Source organism: Filicampus tigris, chromosome 13 (assembly GCF_054856515.1).
Source record: "Filicampus tigris isolate MCC_2025a chromosome 13, RoL_Ftig_1.0, whole genome shotgun sequence".
Taxonomy (NCBI): Eukaryota; Metazoa; Chordata; class Actinopteri; order Syngnathiformes; family Syngnathidae; genus Filicampus; species Filicampus tigris.
Window position 1 is genome coordinate 12,996,383 of NC_141229.1, and position 20,894 is coordinate 13,017,276.

A 20,894-nucleotide genomic window follows, 5' to 3' on the forward strand; every position below is an offset into this window, starting at 1 on the left:
ATCTGCTATCTAGTGGAAGAGCGTTTAATTGTTTTGCCCACAACTATGTATCGCTAGCACAGATTGATGAAAAAAATAAAAATAATTTGCATCAATAAATGCTTTTTGATCAATGAAGAGAAATTAGTGTGGGAGATTCATTCCATAATTCTAAGATACATTTTTCATTAGTACAGTAGGCATATTATGATATATGCACCGCCAAATGTCTCAGTTTTCAAGAAAAAAAGTCATGCTGGAATGAAAAAGAAAAACCCAACATTTTTTAGAGAAAAAGTCGATTTTTTTAAATAAAGATAAAAATCTTACGGGAATAAATTTATCCAAGATTAAGTCATCATATTATCTTATCCAAACTAACATTCCTCATGTGCATATATATATATTTTTTTTTTTAACAGGAGAATTTCCAAAATAAAACTACATACAATACATAATTTGCCTGTTGTTGTAAGATTGCCAGCCCCTTCCGTTTTCTCGTAACCAACACACTCAACACCACAGGATAATCGTTTAAAATAATCATTCAGACACAATCGGGTCAAATGATTATTATGTGTGTACTGTACCACAATTTGACGTTTACGATTGTCGGCCCCAACACACATCACAGGTTAATCTTTCAGAGACAATCTGGCCCGATTATCGTATGTGTGTCGCCTGCCCCTGCTTAACATGACATGATGTAAGATGGCTGTCAAGAGCAGTAGTGTGGAGTGGAAGCAACAATACGTTTGACAAGGGGCTGTTTCTTAGTGACTCCAGAGGCGAGGAGGTGGTGATATTCATGGGAGCACCACACACACACACACACACACACACGAACACACACACGCGCACCCGGTCTCTCCTCTGCTTCTCTCACTCACATTTGGAGTTCAGCCTCAGCAGCTCGCTGCTCTTTTTGGCGCCTCACTTGAGGAGTAAGGAAGGACTATGCTTGTCTGATGTGAGAAGAAGATTTTGTTATTTTTATTTTTTATCATAGTTTTGAAAACCTTGCCGGCAGTTGGTCATAATGAGGAGGTACCCACTTAAGAGAGAGAGAATGACGTCTTAGTGAACTTGAGAAGCAGAATCGCGGACTTTTTTTTTTTTTTTTGGTAGTCACATTAGCTCCCAAGTTGAACTGTAAGAGCATTTCTTTTGGCTACTATTTGTAAACAAAATGGAGCGTACTGGCTTGGCTGTTATGGTGTTTTTGGCCGTAGCGCTGGTTCACGTAGGTGATGGTCACGCGGACACCTCGACAGGTGGGAAGAAAAAAGTTCCTGGGCAGACGCTTTGGGGCCACTCGGAAGGTGGTGAAAGAAGCCCCCCGCAGACCACCCACGCCAAGAGGGAAGGCGAGCTCACGTCAAAGGGTGCCCCAGGGACCGCCAGACACCCCCGCAGCGTGACCCCCTCGCAGCCCAGAACCAGAGTGAACCGCAGGCAGAACAGCAAGTCCAGCACGGCGAGCACCAGGCGACTCGTCGGGTAAGAACAATTGTCCATCAATTTGTGCATTGGGAGCCAATGTAACAGTGTATTTCAAATGAAATACATTCTGCTCATTTTGGCAGAGCCTCTTGCCGGAAAGTGGTGATGTAACAAATCACAGGCTCCATACTGGACGTTCAAGACAGATAGCTAATACAGTGGTATCACTCCAAAAGCAGTTGGGTTAAAAATAACACAATTTTGGGTTGGATTGATCCACAACTTGGGTCAATTTGACCCAACTTTCTTGGTTGTTTTTGCAGAAAACAACCCCAAAATGGGGTGTTTTGTTCCAAACAATGCAAGAAAGTGGTCCAAATTGACCCAATTTGTGTATCGGTCCATTTCTGACCCCAAATTGTGTTATTTTTAACCCAACTGTTTTTAGATTTTACCTTAACTTAATTTAGTACTGTAGTTACATATTAAACCAATATGAACTAAAATTTTGTCAGATTAACCGCCCTAAAAAACACATTAAAATATATATATTTTTTAAAAATCAATAAAGTAGGTATGTTATGTTACAAAAAAAATCCAAACCACCTGTACCCAACAAAATTAAAATCGTTTCTTTTTCAACAAGACCAATATCACTGGAAAGAGCTGGAAAACGGTGTTTAAATTTTGTTAATATGTTAAGAATTAAGGAAGTTAGGACATTTTAAAGGCCTCAAAAAGGGGGCAAAAATGCCTCAAACTTTCTCCATTGTTACAATGGAATGGCCTGTGACTGACTGTGCGAAGCGGTGTGCAGTTGTCTGGGGACAAATAAGAGCAAAGAGAAGCATTTTGAGTTAAGATAAGCATAGGGAACGACTACGATTGCCATAAAAGCCATCTCTGCAGTGCAACCCCCGTCTGTCTGTTTGTTTGGCTACTGGAGAGTCCCACACCATTGCTGGCAATGGACGGCTGGCTTATCCCGGTGGACGGCTACCCTCAATTGAAGGTTAGGTGACACAAATTTTACCGCACTGTATGATTTTCTTCCACATTGTAAAAATGTTATAAAACTTTGTATGCATGTCCCCAAATACCTCAAAATGATAAGGCTGTTCCAGGTAGCTTTGAACACTTTTTGGGCGGTCAAAGATGAGTCATCTCGCCGTGTGTGTGACAGACATTGAAATACTGCATGAAAATGATCAGATTGAAAACGAGGCAACAGAGGAGATTCCACTGTACATCATATCTAAAAATAGATGTGGACATTTTTAACCAACCAAAGCTAACTTTTCTGAAAGGAGTGCAAAACAGACCTGCGCCGTATGGTCACACGAAAATGGCGGAAACGAGTCACTTGTCGCATACCTACCACCTGTTTATCAAAATATCAAAAGGATGTCATTGGATAGAGATTTGAAACATGAATAAAATGAGCCCTGGTTTGAAAGAATTGGACACGGTGTTGTGAATCGTTCCAAATTGCCATGTCCAGAAATCAATGTAAATCAGTAGGAAATTTGTGACTGAAATCTTGACTCTTTGGTAGAAAAAATTATCATTGTAGTTAGTTGAGGCAAGAATAAAAAAACAATGTGGTAAAGGGATTTCCCACCAACGTCATTGGCCCGGCCCGTAGATGGGTTTGGTTGTATGAAACTATAAGAAACGCATTTTGGTGGACCTCCGCAAAATCCAAATTCTGGAAATTTGGCGCACCAAAAGGGAAAGAAAATCTCACTATATTGTGTAAAAACACGATAAAACATAACAAGAGTGTAAAGAAATAAAATGGATTTAAGCATATAATTATTCCACTCGGCGGCACGGTGGTCAACTGGTTAGCACGTCCGCCTCACAGTTCAGAGGTCGTGGGTTCGATCCCGGCTCCGGCCTCCCTGTGTGGAGTTTGCATGTTCTCCCCGTGCCTGCGTGGGTTTTCTCCGGGCACTCCGGTTTCCTCCCACATTCCAAAAACATGCATGGTGAGTTGATTGGATACTCTAAATTGCCCCTAGGTGTGATTGTGAGTGTGAATGTTTGTCTCTGTGTGCCCTGCGATTGGCTGGCAACCAGTTCAGGGTGTCCCCCGCCTACTGCCCAAAGACAGCTGGGATAGGCTCCAGCACGCCCCGCGACCCTTGTGAGGAGAAGCGGTACAGATAATGGATGGATGGATTATTCCACTCAAGACAAGTGGGAAGTCACATAAACAACTGTGTGCCTGTGCCTTTAAAAGAGGCATGGCCGGTTGGTCTCTCTACGAGCCTCTTCTACGAGACGCAACCAAACAAATCTCGCAGGCAAGTGTGTGCGTTCTGGCTGGCGTTTGGCTGTCTCCTCTTCAGCCTCTCCTGGCAGTCAGTGGGACTTCGCTGCAGCCGGCTGCTTGCTTTTCCTTGAGAAACCCGAGCCCAGAGTTGGGGGAAAAAAGGCAAGTGCCCCTAAATTCAACTTGTGGGGGCACCAGTTCATGCGCTATGCTGTGTGTATTTGGCATATGGACTCAGCAAACACTAATGCAACCCCCCAAACACTGAGCCACAGCATCAGCATCTTCAACGAGCAATCAAAAAAACTCATTTTATGAAAAACTGTTGCTGCTATCTAATACTAATCTGTACATCCAACAAATCTCAGTGCAGCACTGCTTACCTTGAGCAAAGAGACCACTGTCCAACTCAACCAATTCCCCCCACACACACTTTAAGTAAGCCCCCATAGATATTGAATTGTATTTTCACTTGTGGACGCAGTCACAAAGCCAATTTACACTTGTCAAGTGTAGTCCCCGTGAAGTGTAAATAAGTTTTCTAAATTAGACACATCAGAGAAAAGAGTGTTCTTAACAACCTTGCCAAATTCGAATAATTAAAACATTAGCCAAGGGTATAAAATGAGGGTTCAAAATCTTGAAATATTAAGCCATTCTTAACTCAACTTTATTTACCGAGCACTTTAAAACAACAGCTATATACAAAATGTTGTACATAAAGTCAAAATCAGAATAAAACAATAAACAACAGAATAAATTAATAATATAAACACAGTAAACACAATGAAACATTGAGTCATAAGACAAGCGATAAAAATACGTTTTAAGACCAATTTTAAAGATCGAGAGAGGCGACTTGCCTGAAGTTTAACGGAAGGTCATTCTAAAGGGAGGGACCAGCAACGGAAAAAGTTTAATCCCCTCAGAGGCACAGCTTAGTCCTCGCTACCTCCAGTAGTGTCTGCTCTGTTGACCTGAGGCACCGCCAGGTACGTAGAGGTGGAGGAGCTTAGAGAGGTAAGGTGGGGCGAAACTCTCAGATGCTGGGTGTGTGTCCGCTGATTGAATGCGCTGAAGCCACGCCCTGCTTACATGTCAACTGTCAATCAATTACAGTAGGCCCCCGCTATTTCACGGGGGGATAGGGACGGGGCGAATAGCGAAAATCGCATATAATTGACACCCATTGAATGCAATGGGGAAACGCCCTCAAAAAAGAAATTGTCAAAAAACCCTAAATAACATTCAAAATATGTTTTACACCAAAAATGGGGGTTGGGGGATGGGGAAACCCTCCTGGAAAAAAAAAAGACCTGATTGGTTATTATGTAAATGACCCGCAAATTTAAATAGGCAGATCCTGTAGGAATTTACTTGGTCATTTAATTTCACACCTGATGGGTTGACAGGCACCCCAGGGACCCGACTATTTATAAAATGTCCATAATGTCCCTTTTAAGAAAAACGTGTCTTCATATTTCTGAAAATGGATGGATGATCCTTAATATCCTCATAATCAAACAAAAAGCTGTAATTTTGAGAGCAATTTGTGATATTTTTTATCCTGTATATTAAGAGTCATGGCAGGATATGATGTCATAGCTGTGATTAATAACTTGAAGAAATAGCTCATGCATAGCTAGTCTACAATAAAGGTGCTAAAACTCCCTTTGCAGTTTGTCCAATGTTTCCAATATTTGAAGCATGGCTGCAGACTGCTTCAGTGTGTGTGTCCCTCTTTTTGTGCACGGTTCCTGTGACCATGTGTTGTTGTGGCTCGGCTCGTCTGGTGAACATTTACAAAAAAAAAAAAAAAAATCTGCTGGGCGATCAGAACCACCTGTTTTGTCCAATGAGTCTCTGTTTCTTTTCTTCTTGTGTGTCTCCATCAAACTCCCCAGCAGGAAGATGGCTTGTTTCCATATTAAAACTCTTTTCTTTTTGTCTAATGAACCCTTGATGCATCCAGTTCTGTTTGTTCCATAGGGACAAAGCATGATACTCACAGATGGGGGGGTCGGTGGGGGGGTTGTTTACATAATGATCAGAGGGGGGATTTGAGTGACTGCCCTTGAATTGCAGACACTGAAATAAAAGATCCTCTTCAGGAATTTTTTTCTCCTCAATCCAGCTAATTCAAAGGAGATATTTAAGAGATGATGAGTTGATTCAAGAAAATGCTTTTGCACTTTTAATTCGTGAGAAATTGAGCTCTGCGGAAAAGTGCAAATGGTGGAGTGTCCACAACTAAGGCACACCAACTGGGTGAGCTAAGGTTAGCATATGTGTTTAAACTTATCAGTTCCATGTTAGAATCTGCTTGTGTGTCAATAGCAATAACAAATAGAACCAGAGTGACCCGAGTTGGGACTGTGCTGTTGAAAAGTGGCACACAATGGAACTCGTTACAGCCAGAAAATGCTCCCCAGGCTGGACAGGCTAAGTTTGAATCCCCGCCAAACAACTTCATAGAGAATTGCTTTTTATGACAGCTTTTTCTTGTTACAATTCGTTCAATAGACACTCAGAATTTTGGAATCATCCTTCATCCTGCGCTTCACTTTGATTCACTGCATCGCAGATTTTTTGTTTTTTCATCGTACTTACATTGCACATTATTTGCTATCCTGTGAGACATTTCACACTTAATAAAATAAGCAAACGGGCAATGTGCCTATTGCAAAACACAACTGTCTTAAGTTACGTAACTGCACATCTGCAGCGAAATAAACATGGTTAACTAATTTAATATCACCTACCGCTGCTACTTTGAGTGAACTGTAATCTCTCCACTCGAAGAGAGGATGGACACGGTCACCGGTGTTCTTTCAATTGATATATTGAATGAAGGTAACAAAATAAAAACAAACACATATTCACACATGACCTGCCGCTTGTCACAATTCATGCCGTCACTCAACATGCAGAGTGGCTAACAGTTAGCCAGTTAACAGCCAGCCAACGCTACGCTCAATAGCTCTGTCCAAATTTGTAGGCTGCGTCCTGCGAAGGGTCCTCCTCTTCATTTAGCTTCCGTTGACCACATAAACCGTAGCAAATCTTACTTGACTGTATTCACAGTCCATCCACAAGATGGCGACAATGTGCATGGCTGTTTGAAGAGACGTTGAAGTGTAGAAGAAGAGCAGTGTAGAAGAAGAGTGGCATAGCAATGTAGAAAGCCTGGTCCAAAGCAGCTTTTGCTCAGGGTCCGTCTCCACGGAAACAATGGCCAGATTTGAAGGCTAGATTTGAAGCCCGTGTGAATCTGGAGTCAAAAATGGTCGAGGCCCACCAAAAGTTACGCCATGTGGCCTTGGAATTGGGCCTTTGGAGGACTCAGCTTGCAAATGTGGACACAACCACAGAGTCCCATGTCACCCAACAGGCCAGGCCCCGCCTTTTGAAGTCACACGCATTCAGTCGCAGTCACAGATACAGAACTGTACTACAACGTGGGTGCGGCGGCCCCAAGCGGACAAAAATAATACCTGCAAAACACATGTTTACAGTCAGGGTATCGATCATATACAGTAGAATGAAATAAATATACAGTCGCTACATCCTGATGCTCTCAGAAAATGGTCGGGGCAGACAATTGGTATGGCTGTTCAATCAATGCAGTGACAAATCTTTACGTGTGTTGTCAACACTGACATGAAACGATAACAAATACGATAACGGTCAACTCTTACACACAGTGTAACACAGTACATGTTGTGTGATTCTGCTAACAAATAAAATGTTTTTTAAACGAGAGCCTCAGTTCATGCAGCAAAACTGGCTTCCATGATTGGTGCGCCAAAAGAATAACATCTGTGAACCCCTAAGTTAGTCAAGAGCGTCAAAGCTATGCATAGCTGAATTGAACACGTGTGTGTGTGTATGTGTGTGTGTGTGTGTCCTTTAGCATTCATGCATGTACTGTATGCTTACTTGCAGCACATGTGTAAGGCCTTGCTTGACATTGCCAGCAGTGTAATAAATGAATAGCGATTTGACCACGTTGATTCATTCAGCTTCACATGACTCAGTGTTTTTTCATGACGTATTTCCGCGCGGAACGATCACTCAGCTTCTTCCCTGCAGCCCTTTTTTCACCTTCACACTGACTCACTACTCCTGTTTTGTGCAGCTGAAACACGACTCCTTCCTTTTGCGCTTTTTGTAAACAAACGACAAGGTGTTAACACAAGCTGATTTATCGTCTTAATCGCGACCTGCGCTATCAAAGTGTTCATTCCGTGAGTAAATCATGTGATGGAATTTATATGTGCTGACTGATGACTGGCGTGTTTGATTTACGTCAATGTGGAGCTTGCCAAAGGGCCTAAACAACTGCTACGTTATCTCCGTGGCGCCTCAGCGCAACGCGCAGAGCTTAATGAGTAAAATCCAAGCGAGGTCGAGAAGTCAATCCGTGTCCCATCTTCTCAAATCTCAAATCCATGAGTCAGACGTGCATTTACTGTAGTATCGTGAGAAGGGATGACGGGACCCATGTCCATGCCAGTCCGGCGCCTTTGCCCCAAGTTGCTCTTGCGATCTGCTGCTGTTTCATCTATCACACTACCAATAAAAAATTTTTTTTTTAAAATGCCCCGGCTGCAAGCAAGGATTAACGAGTGCAAGAATCCTGTTATACTTTTTTTTTTTAAATGTCGTCTCTCATTTGCTCAATGATTTATTGAGGATGCAGGGTGCTTTTCAAGTCCCGTGTGTCTCACATAATCCCAGCAAGGTTCAAATAACTCCACGCTTGTTTTCACTGTGGACTTTCGCAAGATGGTAAGAGGGATCCACGCTCAGATCGAGTTTCCTGACCCTCCCCTGATTTTCGTATTATTGCTCTAAATTCTATTAAAGAGTATTCTCCAAGGTGTCATTTAATTATCTGTCGGCCACCCCCATCAGAATGATTTGAACCCGAAACATTAAATCAGATCGGTTTGTCATGCAAAGGGCCGAGGACACACGCACGCACGCACGCACACACACGTTGTTAGCGCTCTGTGACCTGTCAGTATCTTGTCTCACCATGCTCTTGTATGTACGTCTCCTTCCGTGCAGGCCAAATGTGTGCGGCGGTCAACAGTGCTGCTCTGGCTGGGCCGTGGCTCCAGGAACCAACCGCTGCATCAAACGTAAGCATCCTTTTAAATTGTTAAGTCCGACTGAATGGGAACAAGGTGGCGCAGTTCTTGGGTTCTGGGTTCAATCTTGGCTCTGGCCTTCTTGTGTGAAGTTTGCGTGTCCTCCCTGTGCATGTGTGGGTTTTCTCTGGGCACTCCAAGATCTAAAAAAAGAATCTGGAGAGTACTTAAACCTAAATGACGGAACCAGATGGAGCTATAACATTAGGTACACCTGAAATGTGTAATCCATCTCTTTTCTGTAGCGCTTGTCCTCATTTGGGTCACTAGCTAGTGATGGGCGACCGCGTTTTTGGTAGAGCTTTTGTATTAGGTGCACCTAATTTTGTGCTCGGTGAGTCTACATCCCGACTGTTCCCACCTGTAAACTTTGTAGACAGAGAAGCTTTACAAGTAGGGATGTTCCGATCAGGTTTTATGAGACCGATACCGATCATGCATGAGTGAGATCGTCCGATACCGATTCCGATCACATGGAATACCTGGATATTTTTCCATTTATTTATGTTGACCGCTATTATGCAATATTATCTAAAAAAACCCCAGCCATATTATTGCCGTAATTTTGACAAAAATCTATGTATATTTTCAAAAGCATGAAGCAATAGCTGCCGTTTCATTGTTGCTGCTGCTTCACTGCAGTGAGCCTTGTAAACTCACATACCTGTCAACTTGTACGTTTTCCCCGTATTTTATACGTTTTTTGATCATTTCGAATTGTGTACTCTGTATAACAATTTTGGTACGGGGTAAAAAAAAAAAAATGTAATGCCCATTTCGGCTCTAATCCGGAGCGTCCGTTAGCGATTCCAACTGCAAACTTTGGCCGACTTTCACGAGCAAAGTTTTTTTGATCGGCAATAAAAGGCTTTGATCAAATATGCCGATCACATAATTTTTCACGGTGCCCGATCGATGGGAGCATCCCTATTTACAAGCCTTTGCCAACAGACAGAAAAATAAGATAGGTATTAGTGACTAATGGCTGACCTGTCAGGTGAAATTACCCCATGAGAATGTTCTTCTTATTACCCCGATGGTCACATTCATCATGTGGTGTTTGCCTTTGTATTATGTATTATTATTATTATTATTATTATTATTATTATTATTATTATTATTAAGAACCTGACTTTGAAATGACTTGCACTTCATTTGGGCTTGAGCAGCTTATTTTATTTGTCTCACAGGCCCATGAGAGGGAGATGGGAACATTCGTTTTAAAATGAACTATCAACAACAGATCACAAGTGTTTTTTGTTGTTGTTGTTGTCACATTTGCATGCGTGTGCTGAATTTAAATGTGGACTCTCTCATTATGTTATCCACTACCTGTTTTAAATATTCGCTAGAAACCACATTTGCGCTCACAATTCAGTTTATGTGTGTCATTGTTTGTCCGAGAGGGACATAATAGGTTCTAGTTTTATTTTTTTGCCGGCTATTTTTACATTTTACAAGTCAACTTTGTTTACAAGGCTCAATCTACAGTACAGTATCTGTCTGTTCACTTGTTTACTGCTTTCCCTCTCACACACACATAACCCAGCAAGTGGACTACACAACAAAGTGATTGGCCCCAGCAGCCTCCTACTTAGATCCACTTCCTTCCTTCCTACATTTTTTCCCCCTCAAGTCCCTGCTAAAGGCACACTTAGCGAGGTGTTAATTACGTTTAACGTCAGGCTGCAGTTGTCCAAATTAAAGTGTATGTACTTGAAATCTGCCAGAAAGTAACAGCTCTGGACTATTTCATGTGGAGCCGTGGCTGGAGGCAATGCTATCATCAACCAAGTGAAGAACCCTCGGCCGACTAGGTGCCAACACTTTGCTCCCGAGGCTGGAAGGGGCCGCTAAGAAGACCTCCGTGGAGAAAAAAGGGTTATCTTCCAACTGTCCTCGCTTAAGTTGCCTGCTTTTTAGGCATTGGCAGGAGGAGGAATCTTCTCACTCTGGGGGGAAACTTGTTGGCAAGAAGTGAAATATGAAAACATATCGGGGCTGAGCTGTGTCTAGGAAATTCCCGCTGAAGGGATTGAAGTAACGTCTAATATTAAAAATGTCAGCTTCAGGCTTTACTTAACAGACTGGATTGGGTGTCATGGGTTATGGCTTCTTAACAGTACCTCATTGTTCAATTTGGTTGAGCTCAGAGCAAATATATGACAGGAATTGGACCACTAGTTGTCCGGGGAGTCCACCTTCACGTCATTATTTATTAAATAGTCTTTGTCAGCTTGGAGTTTGTTGTCCAGCGACTAAATCCCGTTCATCGGGGGAATTAAACAGCTCTTTCGCAATTTCGACTGCTACACGGGGTCTTTGGTTTATGAAAGAGATCTGCTCCCAACTCGATTCTGAATGGAAGACAGAACACACATAGCGCCTCATTTACTCAAGGTTTGCATGTGCTAAATGGACGCAAACTTAACTGCGCACTTGCAGTTTGTCAGAGCGATCACTCAATTCAGCGCTTGCTATTTTGGATCTTAGTAAATCATACCTAGGTGTACAAATTGTGAACCTGACAGGGTAAGTCACAAAAATTTGTACCTTGGAGAACAAAAATGGACCCCTACACTGGTACACTTTTTTTCTGAGCGTGTATGCTAAAGCAATAAGAAAGTCATGATTACAGTAAACATTTGGATGAAAAACACTTCTAGGCCATGAATATAAGATAACCGCATTAAAAACAAACAACACCAAGAATTCCTTATCTCTACTCCTGTGATTGACTCACACTCTCTATGTAATTTTCGATTGTCAAACTACGGTAGGTACTACGAGGTACTTGTTCTATTATCTGCTCATCCGAGGTTCCAAGTGCATGAAGTCAAAAGTGTATGAGGGATGCAAGGCGTGCAGGCCACTCATTGGCCAAGCAGACTTGGCTATCGTTGTGTCATTGTAACACGTCTAGAAATGGGAGAAAAATATATATCTTGCTGCTGTGTTGCAGTGGGCCTACTATACTATACAGCGTTTGAGTAGTATGCTGCCCTCTGTCTCCTCTCGACTGATGTGTTGCTGTGTGTTTTTGACTGTTTCCCATGGTATTATTTTGAAGTAGCAAACTTACCTTTGGGACATTGGGAAAGGAAGGTCTGTCTTTAATCCATTCGGAGGAACAGAACATTCCTGTTACTATTTGTTTTCTCTCCAGCGTGGTATAACTGAGCATATTCGGTGTGAGAGGTAAGTTGCTTCTATTAGTGGTGGCCAATAACCAGATGCATGTCATTGGTTGGTAAAGTGAGGACATGTGCAGGATTGGCTGTAGTGTATCGTTAAACCGGAAAGCATTCTTGACGAGATGAATGTAACGTCTTGTCTTGGTGTCAGGAGAACTTACTGTATAGAATTCCCCACTGCCACTTTATGCACATCTGCAGCTTTGTTTGCGAGCTGAGGGAGCCATATTTTAGCCTCAATCCCAGTCATAGCCCAGCAGTTGTTCTGCCTCAGTTAGCTGCAGCTGGACGACTCCATAGATACAGTACACCTCAGCTAAAATTAGCTTCAGTGTAAGCGTTTCAAGAACATTAACAGCACTATTTCACAAAGCTTAGCTCTGATCTGCAGTGGGGATATTGTCAATGTTCCTCGTATTAAATGCTAAAGCGAGAAAGCATGCAGGTTCAGCAGTGGTTTGAATTGGGAAGAATGGCCACAGAAATCTGTTTACAAAACCGTAAGCTACTTAGCAGTGGAATTAAGATGAGAGTTGAATTGCTGACATGTTTTGGGTCTCTATGCGCTAATCCTCAATTAGATCTTGTAGGTCAGGGGTGTCAAACTCATTTTTGTCGCGGGCCACATCATAGTTCTGATTTCACTCGGACGTTACGACTATGAACCCATGTAAATGATTGCCTTATGCACAACAAATTAATGGATGGCTAATTTTGAAATCAGAAGCCAGTTAATAGTTTGTTCAACTATTTTCCAATGTATTTTAAAGGAAAGATTGGTAACAAATGCTTGAAATATCTTATATGTTGTGAAAATAATTTCAAAGAAATGTCAAGTCAACACACTCGATTTGCCTTCGCGGGCCAGATAAAATGATGTCGCGGGCCGGATCTGGCCCCTGGGCCTTGAGTTTGACACCAATGTTGGAGGTAAATTTGGAATTACATTTCGTTGGCAAGACTTTTTTTCATGAAAACAGAACTGGCGGTGTTGTGTCATTTTCCAATCCATTACTCATTTAAATTTTAACATTTGAGGGGAGTAATAAGTAAAAAAAAAATGGTTTTGTTGTGCAGTGTTGCCCCAGCTGGTTTCTCAGATAATGTGCTACAACTATGCTAGGTTGTTTACATGAAGTTGTTATTATGCTATCATTTTTAACATTGAAATAGAAATGGGCCTCTTAACTCATTAGTCACGTGACTGATAGTTGATTAATCATGTCTTCAAGCAACTGAGTCAAAATGGAGTGGACTACTTGGCTCCATCCACTCAGACCACCACCGTAGTACAGCTTCTCAGGACATTCTTACCAATGCAACACTCGCAAAGACACAGGATTCAAAGAGAAATTCGCCCACCCAATTAAATATAATAGAATTGAAAAAATAGATCAAGAACATTTCCTCAAATGCCTAGCCTTAATGCAGCCATTCTAGTATGCCCCCTACAATTGACCAATCTGATTCTTCAACAGGTATATTTTCAACCCTATACACCACAATATACTTTACTTCATATGGTATCAAGCTGGAAGGCGAGCAATTCCGGGATCGTGACCCACCTTTTCTGCCAAAAGAACAGATTTATACCCACTGCTGTCTAAAAGAATGCAGATGAAAGGTTGTATCGGCCATGTAGAGGAGTACATGATGTCAGCATCTTGAGCAGACCTTGAGTGAAACTTGACAGAAGATAGATTTCTGAGCTTCTTCCAACTTTTTCATTTTGGCCGGATGCTGCGGGCCCCATTCTTAAAAGCTGTCCGTTCACTCCAGCTATGAATCATTTCATTTCAAACATTAAATGGTGCATAAATTGTTGCATGTGTCTCGCCAGTGGCATTTATAGGATAAATGGATTAACTATACGTGTCACACTAGTCATGCTCAGCTAATATCGACTGTTTGGATTTATAAACTTTCATTTAAAGCAAATGGATGGCAATAACCAAAGATGGGCACTCTACCCTATTTTGACAGTCCGTCCTCCATACGAGACATGGGCACTCTTCCGTCATCGTCCCTCTGTCCTTATTCATAAAATAATCATCCTTTGTTTCAGGCCCTCCTCATCCTTTTGTAGCGCTTCCGTCCTTACATTTCAACAGTCCATCCCCCCCGCCCCCCAAAAAAAGAAAAAGCGTCATGCATGACGCTGTCGGAGAGAGGTTATCAGCAGAGGTTTCATAATTCATAACATTTGTTTAAAGCTCATTAGGTGGTTAATTTCCTATTCACATCCACTTTCCAGCTGGGTGAAGTCAGTCCCTCCCGCATACAAACACGGTGAACACGCACAAGACAAAAGGCCTGTCGTGATAGTTCACATTCTGTCTGAAGTAGTGTATTGGCGGTTTACACATGCAAGACAGGCTGGTTGTGCTTCAGTCAGTCGTAAAATTAGCGTCCTGTGGTGTTATCAATGGCGTTCCATGTTTTGAACCACCAGAGACCATGCTATGGCTGTGAGTACAATGTTACCGCAGGGAAAGCACATGAAAAAGAAAAAAAACGGACTCTACAGTGTTGTTGCAGGCAGTTAACTCATTCACTGCCATTGACGTATTTATTTGTCTTTTCACAGTCCAGCCATTCAATCCCAGGAACTTATTTATATATTTTTAATTTTTTTTCAAATGTTAGGGTAAAAGAGGGTCTGAAAATGTCTCGCAGTGAATGAGTTAATAAAGGCGGCTCCATGGTAACGCACAAGAGAACAGTAGACTTTCTTTTTAAAAGAACACAACACGTCCGTCACTACTTGACCCGGTTAGGGACGATTACAGGGATGGCCAAAAACCCACTTCTCCCCTTACTTAGCCTGTCCTTTTTAAAAAATACTTCTCATCCTCCATCTCCGTCCCCAAAATGGGCGTCCGTCCGGGACGTACCGTTCCATCCCTTGGACGGAATGCCCATCTCTGGCAAAAACATCCATACAGTAAGATTGCTTATTATATATCCATACAAAGTCATCTCACATCTACGTACTGTGCATGTGCACCCTGCCGTGCAATGCTTTAAACATGCATTTGTTTTTTTACAATGTGTGTCTAAATTAATAAATCTAGTTATTAATCACCATCACCCGAACTCTCCCTCCATGCCGTGACACTTGGTTGATAAAGTAATTTAACAAGCATCATAACACACAATTTAGACTTCTCAACTTCACTTTGGAATTTTCAAAGCAACATGCTCATTGTTGTCTTGAACATGTGTGAAACAGCCGGTGAAGTATCAAGGGCACACAATACATCTGTAAATGTTTTCTAACCTTTTAAAGTGCAATTGAAAAATGTTGGCGCACTCATAGAAACAAACCATCATCTCTGCCTCCTCGGATCCAATATCCCAAAATATTATCCCTGCTTATATGTAGTGTAAAAGGAAGGAAGTGACTACATTCGGATAAACTCACCACTTATAATCATGCATCTATTGTACCGATTTTTTATTCTATTTGTTTGCCTAGCGAGAATTCATCCACTAACACGTGTTTGAACTGTACTGTTAAATGTTGGTCGTGTACATTCAGAAGCAAGTACAGTATATGGCTTGCAGCTGGAGGTCATGAGAAGCACAAGAAGAACAAACATAAGCAAGCAATTCAGTATCTGTTCGCAGTTACTGTAGATTGTAGCCAAGAATGTGAAATGTATATGTCACGTCGTTTTCGTGTTGGTTTGTTAGTTAGAGCGACAGTGCAAAAACTACCAACTGATTTCCACAAAGAGTTTGTCGAAGCTGTTGCATCGGATGAGTATTTTAACTTATGTAAACCATTTTACCCCAAGTGGAGCATCGGTTGCCAATGAGGTTTCTCCACATCACTTGTCTTGGGTCTTGGGACTTTTTCTTTCATAGGCCTTCATTGGTAATTTTGCCAAACCATCTAATGTGTGGGATTTGATGTTTGATTTTTTGGGGGTAAATGTTGTAGTCTTGCACAATGTTTCACAGGAATACACAGGACTGATTATATGCCTGTGTTAAAATTTGATTTTTATTTTTAAGGATGCAGTCTGAATTCCAAATTGGTCTGCAGACCTTGAGGTGTTTAAAACGTCTCTCAATCAAATTACACTCGTTTACCCATGGTGGGTTTATTGACCCAAAGTGTGAACTGAAGTGAACAGTACTGCTTGGTGGAAACCATTTCACTAGTCTACAACACTGCTGCATCCACAATAACTAGGGAAACATGAAAGAAGGTTTGTTTTCAACACGGGTTAAAAAGATCATTACAAATGAGTGGCAGCCTTATGTTTTACAAGAACAGGAGGAGGTTATTGAAATGCCTTTTAGCTTGTGATCTCACCAAGCAGAGGGTAAAATTAGGGCTTTGCAGACAGCCACCAACCCCTCCTTGTCTTTATATGTTTTGGGGTGAGGGGTTGCACGGTTCACAGTTCACACTCCCCCGTGGCAGCCATGTAGAGAGTTATGAGCCATTAGGCAGATCCTGTAATCCATACACACGCCACCGTTCCCAAAAGCTATCATTAACATTGAAGCTGGACAACCTGTTCCCACTTTGTCTTCCCCAAAAGCAGGAGTGCTGCTTTCGCCACTCCAGCTGGTGGGTCTGTTCGTAGCCTCCACTTGCGCCACATGTTTCCCTAATTGCTACCATCGTTGAAAGTGTAGTGAAAAGAGGTATTACTCAACGTCTGGACCTACAATGAATGGAATCCTGTTTTGGGGGTTATTTATTTACTTATCTTTGGTCTTCAGCTGATCATCACTGCAGACTTTTTTTTTAAGAGAGCAGGTGCAGACTGGAGTAGGAATCAGTGCGCCGCTTACCATTGAGGAATATGAGTTCAGCAGCAAAATCCACCCCTTTTTAGCCATCTCAGGGGGCGGCCATTTTGTCACTTATGTCGATTAAAAAGGTCGATTAAAGACTAGTTGAAACAAGAGATTATCGTACATAGCAAAATCCACCTGTTTTTAGCCATATCAGGGGGCGGGCATTTGGTCATTTCTGTCGACTGAAAATGACATCACAACTATTCATGGCTCAGGTAATGACCAATCACTGGTCATTTCCGAAGCCTTTTTCCGCAGTTCACTCCGTTGACTATTGTTCTCAGCCTAAAGTTGCTTATTCCTTTGCTAACCAAAGCAGCAGCACCGAGCTTGAAAACAGTCTCCTGGGTAAATTTATTTGTGGAGACTCAGAGCATGATGTAAAAAACCCCCCAAAAAACGGTATTATGCTAAGTGCACATGTGAGGACTCTACAGTGTCTTGTTTGAATTGAAACATGTTTATCTTCCTGGAGCTACTTATTTTTTCATATGTTTTGTGATTTTGCTGCTTTTGTCCGAGTTAGTCTTTTTTTTGTTTTAACTCTTGTGCCGGCCTAGGGTATTTTTGCAAAACATGTTATGACTTAGCAATCATTTAGGCTGTGTTTCCGAGCTTGTGACGTAAAGGTTTGCAGGTTCTTTTTAGTAAAAATGTTCAAATTCAGTGTCTTTTACTCTTACACGTCTTTCTGAACAGCAATGTGTTTGTGCATGTATGTATATATATTTTTTACCTCAAAGGCATTCCACCAGTAGTAAAATTGATAAGGGCACAAGTGATAACTTGAGTCCACTTTCACTTGACATAAATTGTTATATACCACTAACATTGTTTAAAATTCTTCCAAAAATGCTAACCACACCTCCTCCCATCTGCAGGTGAATAAATACCCTTGGCTACAATGTTGAACTGATTTTTGAATTGAAGCAAAATAGAAATCATAACTTGACTATAACCATCAGAGGTGCTGTCGATTCAGTATCAAATAGTTTGGTGTTTAAAGAAGACTACTTGATGTCAGCTATGGGAAGGTGAGCTTTACCCACACTATGGCAACTCTTCCAGACAAAATTACTCTGCTAAATACATCACTGGCATGGATTTGACTGCCATGAATCTAGTCAAATGTCCCTGTAGGTGAAGATCCATCATTTTTGTGGCTGTTTTAGGACATTCACAACATCATGACTCTCAAAGAAACGTTCAACTTCACCAAGTGGTTGACGCTTTTACAGCCACATAAAAAAAAAAAAAAAAAAAAAAAAAAACAGTCACAGGCCCACTGATGCGGCACCACTGTCAGGGGGGAACCCTTCATCACAGCACCCTCCCTCTTGAAAACCATATGGAAGCGGTTGGTTATACGCTCCCTATGGAGAATAAAAGTTTGTGGATTTTGTTTGAGTCAGCTTTACAAGTCGCTGGAACATGCCCCCAGATCCAGATATCTTCCTCATCTTGGTCCGGCATGTGGCTCGTTAGACGCTGAATTCGAATGTATAAGGTGCACCGTATAGCATAACTGAAAGTAATGTACACAAAGTCATGGGTCAAATGTAGGTTAACAAAATCCCCCAATGAGCTGAGGGTGGTGTGGAGAATTAAAAGCTCTAGCTCCTGTATTAGACAAAAACACTTGATTCAGAAATGTGCATGGTATGTGACAGAGGCACTATAATCTGCTGAAACGCAACCCGTGTAAGATTTACCACAAGGAGAAAATACATGATCATTTGTCATGCTCAGGTCTGTTTCACATTAGAACAATGGAGAAGCTTTATAGTCAGTGCAGTTTTGCTTGCGGACAGCGACGTCAGGGTTTGGCAAGCCTGCCGTGATAGCACTGGACAGGCAACCATGTGGAAGTCACATGCTGGAAAGAGATTAACGCTCACTTGAAATGATTAGCAAAGTCATTCTATTAAATGCTCCATAGAGCATTTAAAAAAAAAAAAAAATTGCCTCCCATTACCTTTAACATTTGACTAGCTTCACAGGACGTATCAGGTTCTGTGGTGACTCCTCAAGCGAGGTCCCCGCTGGTTATCATCACGGGAGGTTCATCCATCCATTCTTTTTCTATCGCTTATCCTGTTCACGGTCACAGCAGGAGATGGTGTCTAGCCAAGCTGATTTACGGTGAAAGGCAAACTACACACAGAAATGGTGCTCACCTGCTAAGGTTTTGTGTAACTGTTATTTGTGATCAAATTCCAAACTTTATGTTTTTTATGGCAGAGATTCCCAACCACTGAGATGCAGGAAATTATCTCGTTTTACTTAGTCGGTTTGAAAATGATTTATTCACGACAAATAATGTAGCTTTGTTATCTTCATAGGCCCTAGAAAACAATAAGAGCTTTGTGTTCAAAGAAACAGGGCCAGATTTCACACAAAGTAAGTACATTTGGGAGTAAATCGAGATGAGCTAAGCATTATTTCAGTATATATACTTTCTGTGATTTTTTTTGGGTAGTTTTAAATTTTTGCAATTTAAAATGTATATTCTCAGTCAAGGTGGAGAAACACTGCATCAGTGTATTTGAATCTTTAGTTTCCTCAAGGCTCAAAATATTTATTGTTTTTCATTGCAGAGCAATTTTGCTAATCAATTTGAGGAACAACTTTCTAATTTTGAGGAGCATTTTTTTGCAGGTTAATCCCAAAGACCTGAAGCATTTTTTTTTTTATTAAACAATAAAAATATAATAGTATAACGAATGAACAATTGGTCTTCTTTTTTTAATATAATCAACAGTTTTTAATTTCTTAAATTCACACTGTGCATAGCAACAAACTGTATTTTCTCATCTAGAAGCATTTTCAGTGGAGAAATTTCAAACACAAATGCAAATTTTAGTTTCAATTTAGTATTTTTGAATGGGGATCACTGATGGTGTAGTGGTACACTCGCCTGCCTTGTGTGTGGGCAGCGTGGGATTGGTTCTGCTTAGTGATGGTGTCTGTGTGGGTATTATTATTATTTTACAAGCTATTGACCATTCTAAAGTGTTCAGAATGGCTTACTCTCTTTGATGATACAGTATTACCGGTTGAACCAACATACTGTTTCTGTCTTCTTAAGTGATGATGATGATTCGAGTTTTCTGTCGGATGCCAGCGCTAATCTCCCCATGATGGTTTTAACTCCCACGGGTTTAACTCCTGCTTCTTGAGTCCAGCATGCTAGCCTCTGTTCGACTCTAAATTGACCATTGGTGTGAGTGTCTACTTGTTTTTCCATATGTGTCTTGTGACTGGCGACCAGTTCAGGGTGTACTCTGCCTCTTGCCCAAAATCAGATGGGATAGACTCCAGTTACTTGTGACTCAAATGAGGACAAGCGTTATAGACGACTGATGAATGGATTAAGGGCTATGGGGTACATACTCATTATGCATTGTACCTTGAGGCACAATAATAGTCTCCTTTAATACCACTCTTTCTGCCAAGTAAAGCCAACGTTAGGTTATTATTAGTGAACTCTACTTACCTTTATACACCCTCGAGTTCTTTTACCAAAACATTTATATTAATGTGATCACATCAAATCCAACCACCTTAACATTGCAAATACTTTCTTTGCTACTTATTTTATTGGGATGGAGGTATTCATTGATGCTTTAGGCATGGGACTGTAGCACTAAAAACTTCCTTAAACTTATTTTAGGTTTGTGCACATGTGGATTACAAATGACTGTAAGGGTATTATAGCCTTCACCTCAATATTAAGTTGAAATGATGCGGCAAAGCCCAGTGAAAATGCTAGGTCCATATTAGTATGCATTTTTTTTCTTTGCTAATTCGGCTGCATCAGCATGTTTGTTTGGGCTGTCCCAATCTGCCAACAACAATCTTAATCTTCTTTTCAGATGACTGGATTTGGACACAACCTCCCAAATCTTGGCCACTCTGTCTCCATAATAATTAAGGCCGAAGCGGCAATGTCAGGAATGTTTGCCATTTCTCCTCTTTTATTTCCGACAGATTCTGGTTTTATTACTCTCTCCAATAATGATCACT

General features: G+C 41.3%; 1 protein-coding gene across 2 annotated transcripts in view; it reads left to right on the plus strand.

Annotated features, from left to right (window-relative positions):
* The first annotated feature begins 894 nt into the window (after nucleotides 1-894).
* Nucleotides 895-20,894, plus strand: part of LOC147137643 (latent-transforming growth factor beta-binding protein 2-like) — a 105,650-nt gene continuing 85,650 nt past the window's right edge. For both annotated transcript variants that reach the window (XM_086049837.1, XM_086049838.1), the window contains exons 1-2: nucleotides 895-1,479; nucleotides 8,774-8,847. In XM_086049837.1, coding sequence (XP_085905963.1) covers nucleotides 1,169-1,479; nucleotides 8,774-8,847 — 385 coding nt within the window. In that variant the 5' untranslated portion in view covers nucleotides 895-1,168. The remainder of the gene's footprint in view (nucleotides 1,480-8,773; nucleotides 8,848-20,894) is intronic.